Source organism: Crassostrea angulata, unplaced genomic scaffold, assembly GCF_025612915.1.
Source record: "Crassostrea angulata isolate pt1a10 unplaced genomic scaffold, ASM2561291v2 HiC_scaffold_106, whole genome shotgun sequence".
Classification (NCBI taxonomy): Eukaryota; Metazoa; Mollusca; class Bivalvia; order Ostreida; family Ostreidae; genus Magallana; species Magallana angulata.
This window is the reverse complement of record NW_026441661.1, coordinates 257,727-270,748: the sequence shown is the minus strand read 5'-3', so window position 1 is coordinate 270,748 and position 13,022 is coordinate 257,727. Positions and strand designations below refer to the sequence as shown.

Genomic DNA, 13,022 nt, shown 5'->3' with positions numbered 1-13,022 from the left:
TTTGATACAATATTCGCTATTAACCGTAGTATATCATTTTCATTCCTCATTTCCTTATTCTCTTATCAATTTTTTACATACTTCCAAAAAAGTGGGGGGCCAACTCCGTCATTATTCAAATTTTTATATGTGAATTTAATAAAAAATCCTTGCTGCGAGAAAAAGTGCCCCCCCCCCCCCGATGCTACGTGCCTGATTTTTATTTCAACAAAACAAAAAACCAAAGTGCTCTGATTAAGTTTTATTAAAATGTATGTAATAGGAGTTATCTCTCTTTGATCAGTCATGCAAATTAAATTTACGTTTAAGTGATATAAAGTAAAACTCGCATATACCTAAATGTAATCTACAATAAAAGGGTGAAAAATTCGACAAGAGCTTCAATAAATGAAAAGTTGTACAAAACTTTATATGATAAATGCAAACCATGTCCACATCTTTCCTCGTTTAATAATTTTAGACAAATATCAGACATTTGCTGGGTAAATTGACTCGAAATACCCCACGTGTTAGACCCTGGGAATCTTTTCCAAACTGCCACCCCTCCTCCAAGTACGGAAAAAAATCATTTAAAAATTAACTTAGTTTATTTCCGAAAGCTGCCTTTTTTGGATCTGAATTCGATATTCGACAAATCCAGCATTCAAAAAAGTATTCAACAATTTTAATAGTTTGCAGGGATATTGAGATGACACGTGCGCCCTATATATGCCAGGATATGCTTTCCTTAACTGCATCCACAAAATATACGAGATCGAGTCAAGTCAAAAATAAACGTAGACAATGTTGCTGTCTGTTTTATATTTTCCACGACAGGCATGCTCAACACTTTAGTTTATGCAAAAAAACATTTATTATATTGTTATCCGAAGCAGAATATTTTGTCGCAACGATGCACGATCAAGTCTAAAACATGACGTCAAGACACACACAGTTTGCCACAATACACCTATGTACCTAATCTATATACTAGTACATGTATACCCTAAGTATATTGCATTGGCTGATCTAGAGGACATGGGTGGGGGGTTCCGGGGTTTGAACCCCCCCCCCCCCCCTTCCTCTGGGACTTTTTTTTCAAAAATGTTGATGCTTACCTAAAGATGGTTTTTCCTACCTTAAATATTTAATTACTGCCACTATCTTAAATAAGATCGTTTAATGCAATTGCAAATTAAACGCACTTAATTGATTTTCGACAAAATAAGGGGCGAGGTTTTTGGTAACCTTTCACCAATTACTGCAATTATAAAGAGGGGCACACATGGTGGGTTTCTCCTCTTACTCAAGCAGCCATTCCCAGCGTTTCTGCACTGAAAAGAACTGTTTTTAGACTCCAAGACAAATGTTATGCCTCCCATACAAAGAAAAGCGCCATGGCCAGTTCCACCAAGGCAAGAGCAAAGACCACCAGAAGTCTCAAGCAATTGAGTAGACGTAGAGGAAGGACCCTAGCTGCCGTCCGTCACACCTCAGTGTAGTCCACAACTGGTACCTTGTTCTCCGCCACATAATTTTCTGGCGGCCTCCATATAATTTTCTGGCGGCCGCCACATAATTATCTGGTGGCCGCCACATAATCATTTGTCGGCCGCCAAATAAAACCCGGCTTCCTGATGTGCGCGCATGTTTTAATGGGAGCTTTTTAGGAAGTTGTGGATACACTCTAGTTTATTAGTTTTATTAATTATTTCTGAAACTTGACATTAAATATCCATTGCAGAGCTTAGGATTTTGAAAAACTGGTTGAGTTGAATGTATAGAAGACTTTGTTATTAGAATCTAGAATGAATTTTATAATACTTTGACGAAATGTGTAATTGCTGTAAAACAGTAGTGTAAGTTGTTTTTATGTGTAGTGGATTTATCCCGTACTGAACCCCAGTGTTTTGATAGACTTTTTATTTTTATCCCGTATGGAGCCTTCTATTTTTCAGTTTGGCATTGGTCAGCATAATAGACTCAAACTGGGTCATTCTACCCGCATTGCTAGGGCTTTTTAAGCACCCCTGCGAATGTTATTGTCATTTAAATTTTAGACCACGTGGTTAAATTTTACCCTTTAAGTTTCGCAGTAAAAATCGTGCTTCGTGTTTATAGTCTGTTTCCTATAATCAAGGTACTTGTAGTCAAATATAGGTTTATTGATTTTAAACTTTATCCTTATTAATTGGTGGATAAAACGTGTTCTAAAAATAAATGTGACAATACAAAAAATAGGGTTTTTTTTTTTACTGCTGTTGCTGTTGCAACAACTAACATGCATAGAGGAGATACCCCTAGGAATTGATTTGCGATCCGCGCCTGATCTTGTAATAACATCAATAGTGAAAGAGACTATTCTATTTTATGCAGAATGTTCCTTGAGAATGGCTCGATATAATAAGTTTATATGCAAAGCATTCACCCATTACTTTTTTTAAAAACATGGTATTGCACACAACAAGCATCAAAGATGGCTATGAATTTATTTAGCAACCCATTGTTTATATTTTCAACCACTCTACACGTGGTTGAACATGAACGATAACTCTGTTCTGAATATCATCGTTTAATTAAAAAAAATAACTGACAGATGGTGAAATAAGACATTCATCTTAAAAGATTTTGATGTTTTGTAATAGATGAAAGTAGGATATGATGTGAAAATCAACCAGTACTTACGTATTTCGAGAATACTATCCGAACACTTATACTTCCGCTCGAAATTTCACAGGAACTGAACAAATCTCGGTGAAGTCTCGTGAACTTTCATTCGAGCACCTATGGATTTATTACATTCTTAGCAACGATAAAGAAAACATTCCGAACACATTCGCAGGGGTGATAAGGTTTGATATTGGCAGCTGGACAGAGCGCACGATTTCCCCACACGGATCTGACCACGTGTGTGTATTGTAGAGTTTTGGTTCTTATCTTTGAATACATGTAGGTCAAAATATGTGTTTTGACACTTCCCCTTCCCCTGTATCTTTTGCCATGTGAATTTATGTGAATAATGTTTATAAAATGATTATAATGTCATTTGTGATCTAGAAGAGTTGAATCTTATATTTAGGGTTGTTAGAAAATCACTTGTTATTTATGCATTATTCATATTGTTATAAATTGTTACCGTGTTTACAGAACAGAGGAAATTCGAAATTATATATTGTTATACGTTTACAGTCTATGTGTTTGTATTTAAAAGGCTATTTATGTACTTACGGGGTTGTAATATCATTATCTATTTGTATCTTTATCCTCCTGTTTCTGTAGTTCCTCTTTATTGAGTATTTTACTTGTTATTCTTGCACATGTATGCATTTCTGTTTTGCTGTGTCGAAGTTGACCTCTACTTCCGGGTCAAACTTCCTATTTTAGAGTTCACCCTCATAAATATTCATACCCGGTGAATTCCATTGAAATATTGACATCGTAAGTAAACAAAAATCGTATTTTTATATTGATACTTGATAAGTTGAATGAAAAGTATTGTTTTTAAAGTTTAACTTTAATTGTTTGTGATTTTTATTCATAGAACTATGTTATTTGGGGTGTATTCCGTTTACTGTTAGCAAAATCTGTCTTTAGTAGACGAATTTTAGAAGTGATAGGGTTTAACGGATATGAACGGGGTATATATAGCGCGAATCCGTTAATTTTCGTTAGTCTGCAATTTGGGGGGTTTTAAAGATGTAAGTAATTTATTTTATTGGAAATTTAATTGGGTTTAAGAGATTAGGTTTTGATCACATATTTCCATAATTTGGAAATCAGATCAATTGATCTAAAGTTAATTAGTGAATTAAAATTAATTAAGGTCATATTTTCAGATTAATATCTGAATCAGATCTTATAAACTTCTTTTGTGGGAATTGTTGTCAGTGTTTATATTTAAATCAGGATAGGTAATTTTAGTTAGGCCTAAGTCACATATTCAGAATTTTTCTGAATCAGACCAATTAACATTAAAGTTGTTGTGAATCTACTAGGGTATAAGTTATTAGGGTATTTCAGTGAATAAAAAGGGCAGGAATTTAATCAATGTTGTTTTGAGGAGGCTATCTATTTATTTATTTTCTGTCTTGTAAGAGATATTTTGTGTATCAATAAATTGTGAAACTTTACAGCAGACTCTTTATTTTATTTACTTATATTTGGGTTGGGTACTTGCCAGTAAAAGTACCTGGTGTCAGAAGAACAAATCAAACCAAAGTGTAGCGTTAGCACGTTACAGTATTTTATTTTGTAATTGCCTGGTAACTAAATCTCCAGACGGGGTAAGTTTGCTTTTATTTATTTCATTTTCACTTTTGTAACTCTTAAAGCTTATAAGTGCCACTTTATATTACTATAAATAGCGGACAAGAGTTGCCACGTGAATGTTACCTTAGCGTTGTATGTTTAACAGTGCCACGTGTATGCCACGTATATATCGCAATATTTGTGCATTATAGGCTAATAGTGTCATGTTTTGTTTAGATATGTAGTATATAGTGTAGTTTAACTACCTGTGCCGTTTGCTATGGTGTAAACATATATTTAAGTGTCGAGAGTTCACTTTGTTTAAATGTATTATACGGAGACCAGTTAGGGTCATTAATACATTGTACTCATGTAAGCATTATAATTAAAGGTCCCGGGGTTAGTCACATTCTATGCATGGACGAGGCTCTGTGTATTGGCCTGAGAGGTGATGGTGACTGACGGCCTATGGTGGACGACCGGAAGAGTTTCCGGTAGTTGATTACCTGGAGCAGGTGAACTGGTGGACACGTTGGATACAATGGACGATGATTCAGGGTAGCATGGTGATGGACGGAGATAGGAGGATTAGAGCCTAAGGACCGTCTCGCGTCGTATCTTGCCGACTCTTTATTGTATATTTGTACTTTTTGTATATAAATATTTTATTGTACATTGTATTGTTGTTGTTACTGATCACAGGCTCGGTCATGGTGACAGTAACTGTTCACGTTTTCCTCCATTATGTTCCAAAAATTATGAGTTTGAATTAGTTATTTTAATCTATATGTAGTATGCTAAAGTTCGGCTTTTTGCAATTGCCTGATTCTTTGTCATAATTTTGCGAAATCCCGACCGGGACTGTTCTTCATAATTGTAGAAAATTGACACAACGGTATATTATGTGAAATAAGACCCCAAGAAAATTTTTAAAAAACTACAACTAACTGGGAAAATCAAACCAACTATAATTAGGTATATAATTGAAATCGTTATGTTTATTTATTGTGTGATCAAAGGGAACATCTATAAGTCGGACGGTATCTGTTATACAAGGTTTATAGAAACTCCGAAAACTCTCAAACTGTTGAATTACCGAACAAAGAGATGAAAACGTGAACAATTACAAATTCAAACTTTCAAGACCCCACCTTTCAGTACTCTCAGTACTTTGATTTACCCAGAGAGACTGTGGCCGATTTCGGTCTTTTTATTGTACTGCCTTTCATGTGATTTAGAATAAGAGTTTAACAACACAGTCATAGATGGATCTGCTTTCGTTATAATATTGCCTGTACTAGCTGTCGTGGTCAATAAAGCTGACTTTAATCTGCGTTGGTAAATTCTTATTATACCAAAATTAAAACATATAGAAGGCAGTGCGTTCCTTTACTTATACATGTTTACTTAACATTCCTCTCAAGTTTAAGTTTTTTAATGTTAAGATTTCCTGAACGGGTGTTTAGTTCAGTTTTAAAAGTTCAGAATCAACTCTTAAATACCATGTTTAAAACAAACATGTATAATACAAGGCACAAAGTAATATAAAAATCATTCTTACTAGATTCTAACAAAGTCTTCTATACATTCAACTCAACCAGTTTTTCAAAACCCCAAGCTCTGCAATAGATATTTAATGTCAAGTTTCAGAAATAATTAATAAAACCAATAAATTAGAGGGTATCCACAACTCCCTAAAAAGCTCCCATTAAAACATGCGCGCACATCAGGAAGCCAGGTTTTATCTGGCGGCCGCCACATAATTATGTGGCGGCCGCCAGATAATAAGTGGCGGCCGCCAAATAATTATCTAGCAGCCGCCAGATAAAATATTTTTTTTAGTGGCACCAACGGGCTTCCGTATCACTGTGACTGTGATAAGAGGATATAAAGATATGAGGATGCTTATAAGTAAAATAACTAAACGTAGCCTTGTATTTCTTGAAAACATTCTTAATTTTCCTCTGTACTTCTACGTTGAACATAAGCATTGGTAAGCGGGTCACCGTTTTAACAATTTTGAGTCTTCGTTATTTTAAAATGCCTGCATTATAATTTCACACATTTAAGCAGTGTAGTTAATGATTAGAAGGTTTTCAAACATGTTTCCCAATCATTTGAATGTTGTTCTTTGAAACAATCTTGGAGCACCAGTATTGGTCCGGGTGTCATGCTTTTTAGTAATTTAGAATCTAGACTATCTTATGATGCTTGTATAGTAATCTCACAAATTTTAGCACTGTGGTTCTTTAGAAGAAGATTTTAAAACATGTTCCCTATATATTTCTATGTTGAACTTTGAACCCCTCCTGGGGCCCCAGTATTGGTCTGGGGGTCGTGATTTTAACAATTCAATTAAAGTCTACGCTATGTTATGATGTTTCTAAAGTAATATCACAAATTGTTTGAGAAGATCTGAATTTCTTTTAATGATTCCTTTCATATTTCAAACCTCTCTTGGGGCACCAATTTATTGGTCCGAGGGTCCAGTTTTAACAATCTAGAATCTGAGGAAGCTTGCATAGTAATACCACAAATTGAAGCATTGTAGTTCCTTGGAAGATTTTAAAACATATTCCCAATATATTTCTATGTTAAAACTTTGAACCCCTTTTCGGGCCCTGGTATTAGTCTTTAACAATCTAGAATTTTCACTAGATATGCAAGCTGCGGTGTAAATATTGGCATTTTCGGTGCAATTGATCTTGAGAAGAAGATTTCTTAAAACACGCGCCCTAAGACGACGGATGCTAGGTGATCAGAAAAGCTCACTCGAATCTTCGGTTCAGGTGAGCTAAACAATTTACCTTTGCCCCTTCTTTATTCCATAGATAAATACGACACAAAAGGAAAGAGTTGCCAGGACCAGAGCAGACAGTAGGCAAGATATCCAAGCTGTTGTCATGGGGAAAACAGAAATCAGAACAAACAATATCTTAATTTATATTAAGTGTAAGACTCATAACCAAGTTTCAATTATAGTGCCCTGTCCCTAAGATGCATTAATTGTACTATCACATGATTCTGCAATCATTTATAGTCTGTCCCAAGATATTTATGCTGCACATTTGGGCGATTTTTAATAAAAATACACTTACCTGTGAAAGAAGTGCAATTGAAATAGTTGAAAAGGATATTTTCCAAGATAATTTCATTGACACATTATCATCTTTCACTCGGAAAAATTCACAGGAACGAAAACAGATTCCTTACGCAGATTTATAATGGGGAATGTTTACATCTTTTCTCCATTCGGAATACACTCAGAATACATCGCGCAATATTTCAATGTTATCATCCGGGCTTGCTGCAATACAAAATCTCCGTAGACATCACATTTTTTAGCATTGTATTGAAACCTGATAAGCTAACAGGGGCGTTTTGATTGAGAAATCTTGGAAATTTTTCATGCTTTGGAATGAACATCGTTTGAATCCTGAGGTATTTATAAATATCAAACAATTAAACAAACGTGAATTCAAAATATCTTGGGACAGAGTATAATATTTATTCGTTTGATGAAATATCGGCGCTTCTGATTGGTCGAAAAATTTCTTTGATACCCGCATCAATAAAATTTTTGCCGGATCTACTTTTCTCAACTGCTCTGATCTAACACTATTTATAGAACGGGAATTTCCAAGATAAACACTGTCAACAAAATGTAAAGTTGTGCCTGTTTTATTGTTAGCAAACAAAATGCAACCTTGTGAATATAAAAACTTGAAAGTTTAACCTTCAAAAATAAACAAAACACATTACTTGATTCACGAAATGGAAAATTAAGCATCTTCTCACGATTTCGTCTGCTTGAGATCAATCAACATTTACAGCGAGGCTGGCTGTTCCTTTTCCAGGAATATTATAACGAACATATATGCCTATACACTTTCACGGTAACACTGCTGTTCAAATTTGGTAACGATAATTTTTAAATTTACACACGGACATGATCGGTCATCAGAATAAGCGTCGTAAAGAAAAGCTATGAGTAATGCATCAACTCCTTCGGCGCATTCCAAGCAGCAGATATACCATTTAAGTACATCAATGGCTATCTAGTTACCACACCGTTTACAAAAGTCGCTTATGCATACTATTCTTTGTCGACATATTAGCTATTTTCGTCCACGATCGCCTTTACTTGGATGGTTATGTCCAGTTGCATATATTCCAGCGATCTCACATGAAAACTAGTTTTATCACGAGTTTTTCTGCACAATGAATCAAGCTATCGCATGTATTTTCCTTTCGTTTTCAATTCAGCCGGCTCAGATTTTAACACACTATTTGTGTTTAACCCATTAAATTTGCATCAGCTGAAGGCGCATCCATTTTGAATATTGTTGCTGTTGTTGTTTTGTATTCCTACGCGCCGCTTCATTTACATTATTTACATTTTTAATCAATGACACTTCACATTTTTTTTATTTGAAAATGTTTTATTAAATGATAAGAAATGAATATAATAATTTTTCTATTGATCGACGTATCAAAGAAAAAATTGACCGGAAAACTTTTTCATCAATGCGCTACGCGCATTGATGAAGTTATCCGGTCAATTTTTTCTTTGATACGTCGATCAATAGAAAAATTATAATCTTCATTTTTTAATTCAATTTGAAAAGAAAGAGTACTTTTGAATAAAGAAACACATTCATGGTAGATGATAGATTTAGATAAATAACGCATACGAACGAGAATAAGTTAAATATTTTGTTGAGCAATGTTTTCTTTTTTGAAGGGAACACGTACATTGTACTATATGTATTTATTTTTACTAAATGTGTCACGACCGCTTATGTTTGCAATATAATACTTTTATAAATATGTTAAATTATTATATTCCTTTGAGTAGAATTATGAATATCAAGTAATAAGTTAAGAATCGTACCGTAGTAGCGAGCAGTTCCTAAGTGGAGATTGAAAATCGAGCACCTGACCACGTTACAGTTAGAAGAGGAGCACTCAGAACTGGACACGGCTATAAAAACGGGAAATCACAAGATTTTGTTTATATAAGAAGTACATACACAGAACCTGTGGCCACAAACTTTTTTAAAGTCAGTGTCTTAACATTTTGTAACTGATAAACTTAATCAACTAACTTGATGAGCAAGTTATGCCACTGAAACCGACGTCACGTGAGCAGTGAAAACTATTGACGTCATCAGTGCAGTTCCCATGGATACACGGTGAGCTGGCACACTCATCGACATCTATAAATGAAAATAAAAAATCAAACCATATGAGGACTGCAAATACATGTACATAATAATTAAGTGGTAGAGGTATATATTTGTTTATCAAATACTTGATTCACAATGAAGGCCTGCATATCCTGAATCACACCGACATCGGTAGCCATTGACGTTATCGGAACAGTTGCCATGGATACATGGTGAACTTGCGCATTCGTCAATATCTGAGTTTGAAAAGTAACAACAAAATACATTTGTACATTCTAATATGCGAAGTTAAGGTACGGTAGGTAAGGTAAGGTAGCTAAGTGCAAAACTGTAAGATATTCATTACCAGAAGTACAATCTGTTCCGGTGAATCCTGCCGTGCACACGCACGTGAAACCCCCGAGGTGAGGTAAGCAGACTTTAGTATGGGGACAAGGGTTTCTAAGACAAAAGTCAATCGCTGTAAAATAGAATAACAACATAATTATGACAATAAATGATAGGAAACGGGATTATCTTATACAGTAATAAAACTGAACAACTAACTTGACCGGCAATCTGAGGCCGGGTCGTAACCATGGATACAAGTGCACGTGTAGTTTGCTCCACTCTCAACGCACGTCCCTCCATTATAGCATGGCGTTGCAAAGTAAGGTCGGTCTGCAATCAATGTTTGAATGAGAAATATTTTTTTCATAGCCTTATACAGGCACGTAGCATCGATTTTGAAAGTGGGGGGGGGGGGGGGGCAGACTGATCCAAAAAATCTTGACAAAATAAAAAAATTAGGGAAAAGGCAGTTCCCAAAAAATCTTCAAAATCCTAATCCGGGGGGGGGGGGGAGGGGAGGAGAGGGGGGTTTGTGTTGGCGTAGATTTAAACTAAGTAACTAATAACTTCGATTTCTCTCATTTCTATTCCAATTGTTATACATACTCCCAAAAAAGTGGGGGGTGGGCAACCCCATGATAATTCAATTTTTACTATGTAAATTTAAGAAAATTATTTGGTGCGAGAAAAAGTGGGGGGGGGGGGGGGCTGATCCAAAATCTTTACAAAGAATAAATTTTTAAGCTAAAAAAAATATTCTTCATTTAAGATACCATTCCGTGGAGTGAATGCGCAGTATCAACCTTTAATTCTAATATCAATTCCATATCACTATGCTGTATCCTCCTAAAAATAAGCAGCCCACCCTCAGCCCCCTGATGCTTAGATATCCTGCCAACAGTATTTATACTAGGTTCATGTATGCTGAAATTATTATGAACCTACCGCAATTAATAAATCATACATGCATGTTACGAAAGAGATACAAATAGGTAGCTAGAGTAGATTCAGAAAAATATGAATCCTTTATTTATTCTTTCATACATATACATTTCATCTCTCATGTACATGTACAGATTAAGAACAGTTCGGCAAATTGTATTTATAGTTGCATAGTTTCAGCTTCCGGTCCCATCCGGTGTTTCCCTGGCACTGTTTTTGTGTCGCCCTCCCAAACGAACACACGTAGTAATTCTGGCAGTTCTTGGGGTCGGGGAACTCCCCGAAAGTGGAAGGGCAGGAAAAAGATTTGGAATCTATAGGATGAAAAATAACCGTGTACACGATTTCAGACTTGTGATATGATATGATGAGTAAATCAAAATTATTAAATATTTATTTTATTTTCGAAATATGTATTTTTATCCTCAAAAATGGATAATCACTTATATTATTTCAGACTTGTAAATTTTTTTATAAGACTTGTACTATTGTATTACACGTAATTTAAAATGTTCAAATTTAAACTTCTTTTATAGATGACTTTAGAAAGTACTATATGATTTCAAAAACTTTACATTTTCCATGGGGGAGAGGTCTGAAGATGCAGATATATAAAGGGAGTGTTTCTGATAGATAATCTCACATGCACCAATGACCCCCCCCCCCCCTACACCACCCCCGGAAAAAATTCATGATTCGCGCAAGAATGCGGCTATACTCTGTCCCGAGTTTTTGCTTCCATTTGATATTTCGATTATAGTAAATACCTTTGTGCTCAAACTACGTTCATCCATTAATATGAAAAATGTCCAGATTATCTGTTTTGAAACGCCCCCTCTATACCGCTTCAGGTTTTAATACACATCTCAAAATAGAGAGTCTACGGGGATTTTGCTTTGCATCAGCCATTAAGAAGCCCGGATGATAACGTTGAAAAATTGCGCGAGGTGTCCCGAATACTTCCGAATGGAAAAAAGATGTAAACATTTCCCATTATAAATCTCCGTAAAAAAATTGTTTTCGTTCCTGTGAAATTTTATGAGTGAAAAGGGATAATTGTTCAATGAAGATATCTTTGATATATTCCCTTTCATCGATTTCAATTGTACTTCTTTCACAGGTATATGTATTTTTATTAAAAATCATCAAAAATTGATGGAAGCAATAACTTGAGACAGACTATAGCCATATATGAAAACATATGTCGTTTAAAATGTCTATAAAAACCTTTGATGTCGTCTTGGAGTGTACAGTTGACAGTGGCCGCATCTACACACGAGGAGTTGGCCTGACTCCAGGCCGTGCCGTAAACACACGTCATATTCAACAGGTACCCGTGGACACACACCTGGTACATGGTACAATCGCTAGGGTGCGGGCTGAAGCTCCCGTGGCTGCAACCTTTGATTAGAAGGCATTTAATCTTGATGTTGCAATAAATCGTTATGTCGTAATTTGCGTTTTGGTGAAAACAAAATTATAAATTGTTATATATTTGTTGGTGGTAAATCAAATGTTGTAATTAACGTGAAAATGTTTTTTTTCTTTCCTACTTATAATTTATATAAATTGTTTTGTTAAATAGATCGACATGCGCATGGTCTGAACTTGCTGGTGTAATGAAGATAAAACACCAATGATTTCGAAATTTCATTTATACTGGTAGTCTAATCGCATCTAGAATCAATAGATAGTACTAAACTTGATTTTATTTGACTGATATATTGCTAATACATGCTGAATTTAAAAGAAAATATAACAAAAATGTTTTAAAGTTTTATACTAAAGACTGCCTTGCTAGAAATGTTTCGTTTTCTGAATATATACGTATCCAATGCAAGTATTGTGGTTATACTTCGGTTTATTCACAACAACATGCATGTAATATTTCCTTGATGACCTTTACCATACCTTTTGTTTGTCCTTCCACAGAGCATATTAAGCCAATGGCAAGGACACACGCTACCAGCACAAACTTCATCTCTCCGTCACTGAACATCATACTCAATTTGTATCAAATCTAAACTCACGCGGGGTTTTTATACTGAGAGTGTTCGATCAGCAATTCACTCGTAACACGTGTTTATCAAAATTTTATGTAAACTATCAGTGTGAGGAATATATGACTTAGAAATTTTACAATTGTACAACATATTAACCTAAGTATGTGTAAATACAGTTCTTTAGATTCGAGAACCTCAATAAATTAGTGCATATCATTGGTAGATGTTTGAACAGCTATGGACGTCAATAAATTGGTACATATCACTGACAGGTGCTTCCGTGTAAACAGTTTGGATGTGCACAGATGTAGATATATTGTTCTGATGACAT

General features: G+C 35.1%; 2 protein-coding genes across 2 annotated transcripts; both read right to left on the bottom strand.

The window, feature by feature from the left end:
* Positions 1–7,030: 7,030 nt before the first annotated feature.
* On the bottom strand, positions 7,031–10,130 carry LOC128169209 (fibropellin-3-like). The gene is made up of 6 exons (XM_052835376.1): positions 9,963–10,130; positions 9,763–9,876; positions 9,542–9,652; positions 9,336–9,446; positions 9,122–9,211; positions 7,031–7,122 (listed from the first exon to the last, which is right to left on the bottom strand). The coding sequence occupies exons 1-6, from the start codon at positions 10,111–10,113 to the stop codon at positions 7,031–7,033; spliced, it is 669 nt and encodes a 222-aa protein (XP_052691336.1). The 5' UTR covers positions 10,114–10,130.
* Positions 10,131–10,743: 613 nt separating this feature from the next.
* Positions 10,744–12,709, bottom strand: LOC128169200 (peritrophin-1-like). The gene is made up of 3 exons (XM_052835368.1): positions 12,600–12,709; positions 11,916–12,089; positions 10,744–11,002 (listed from the first exon to the last, which is right to left on the bottom strand). Exons 1-3 carry the CDS (start codon positions 12,688–12,690, stop codon positions 10,824–10,826), a joined length of 444 nt encoding a protein of 147 aa, XP_052691328.1. The 5' UTR covers positions 12,691–12,709; the 3' UTR covers positions 10,744–10,823.
* Positions 12,710–13,022: the final 313 nt, after the last annotated feature.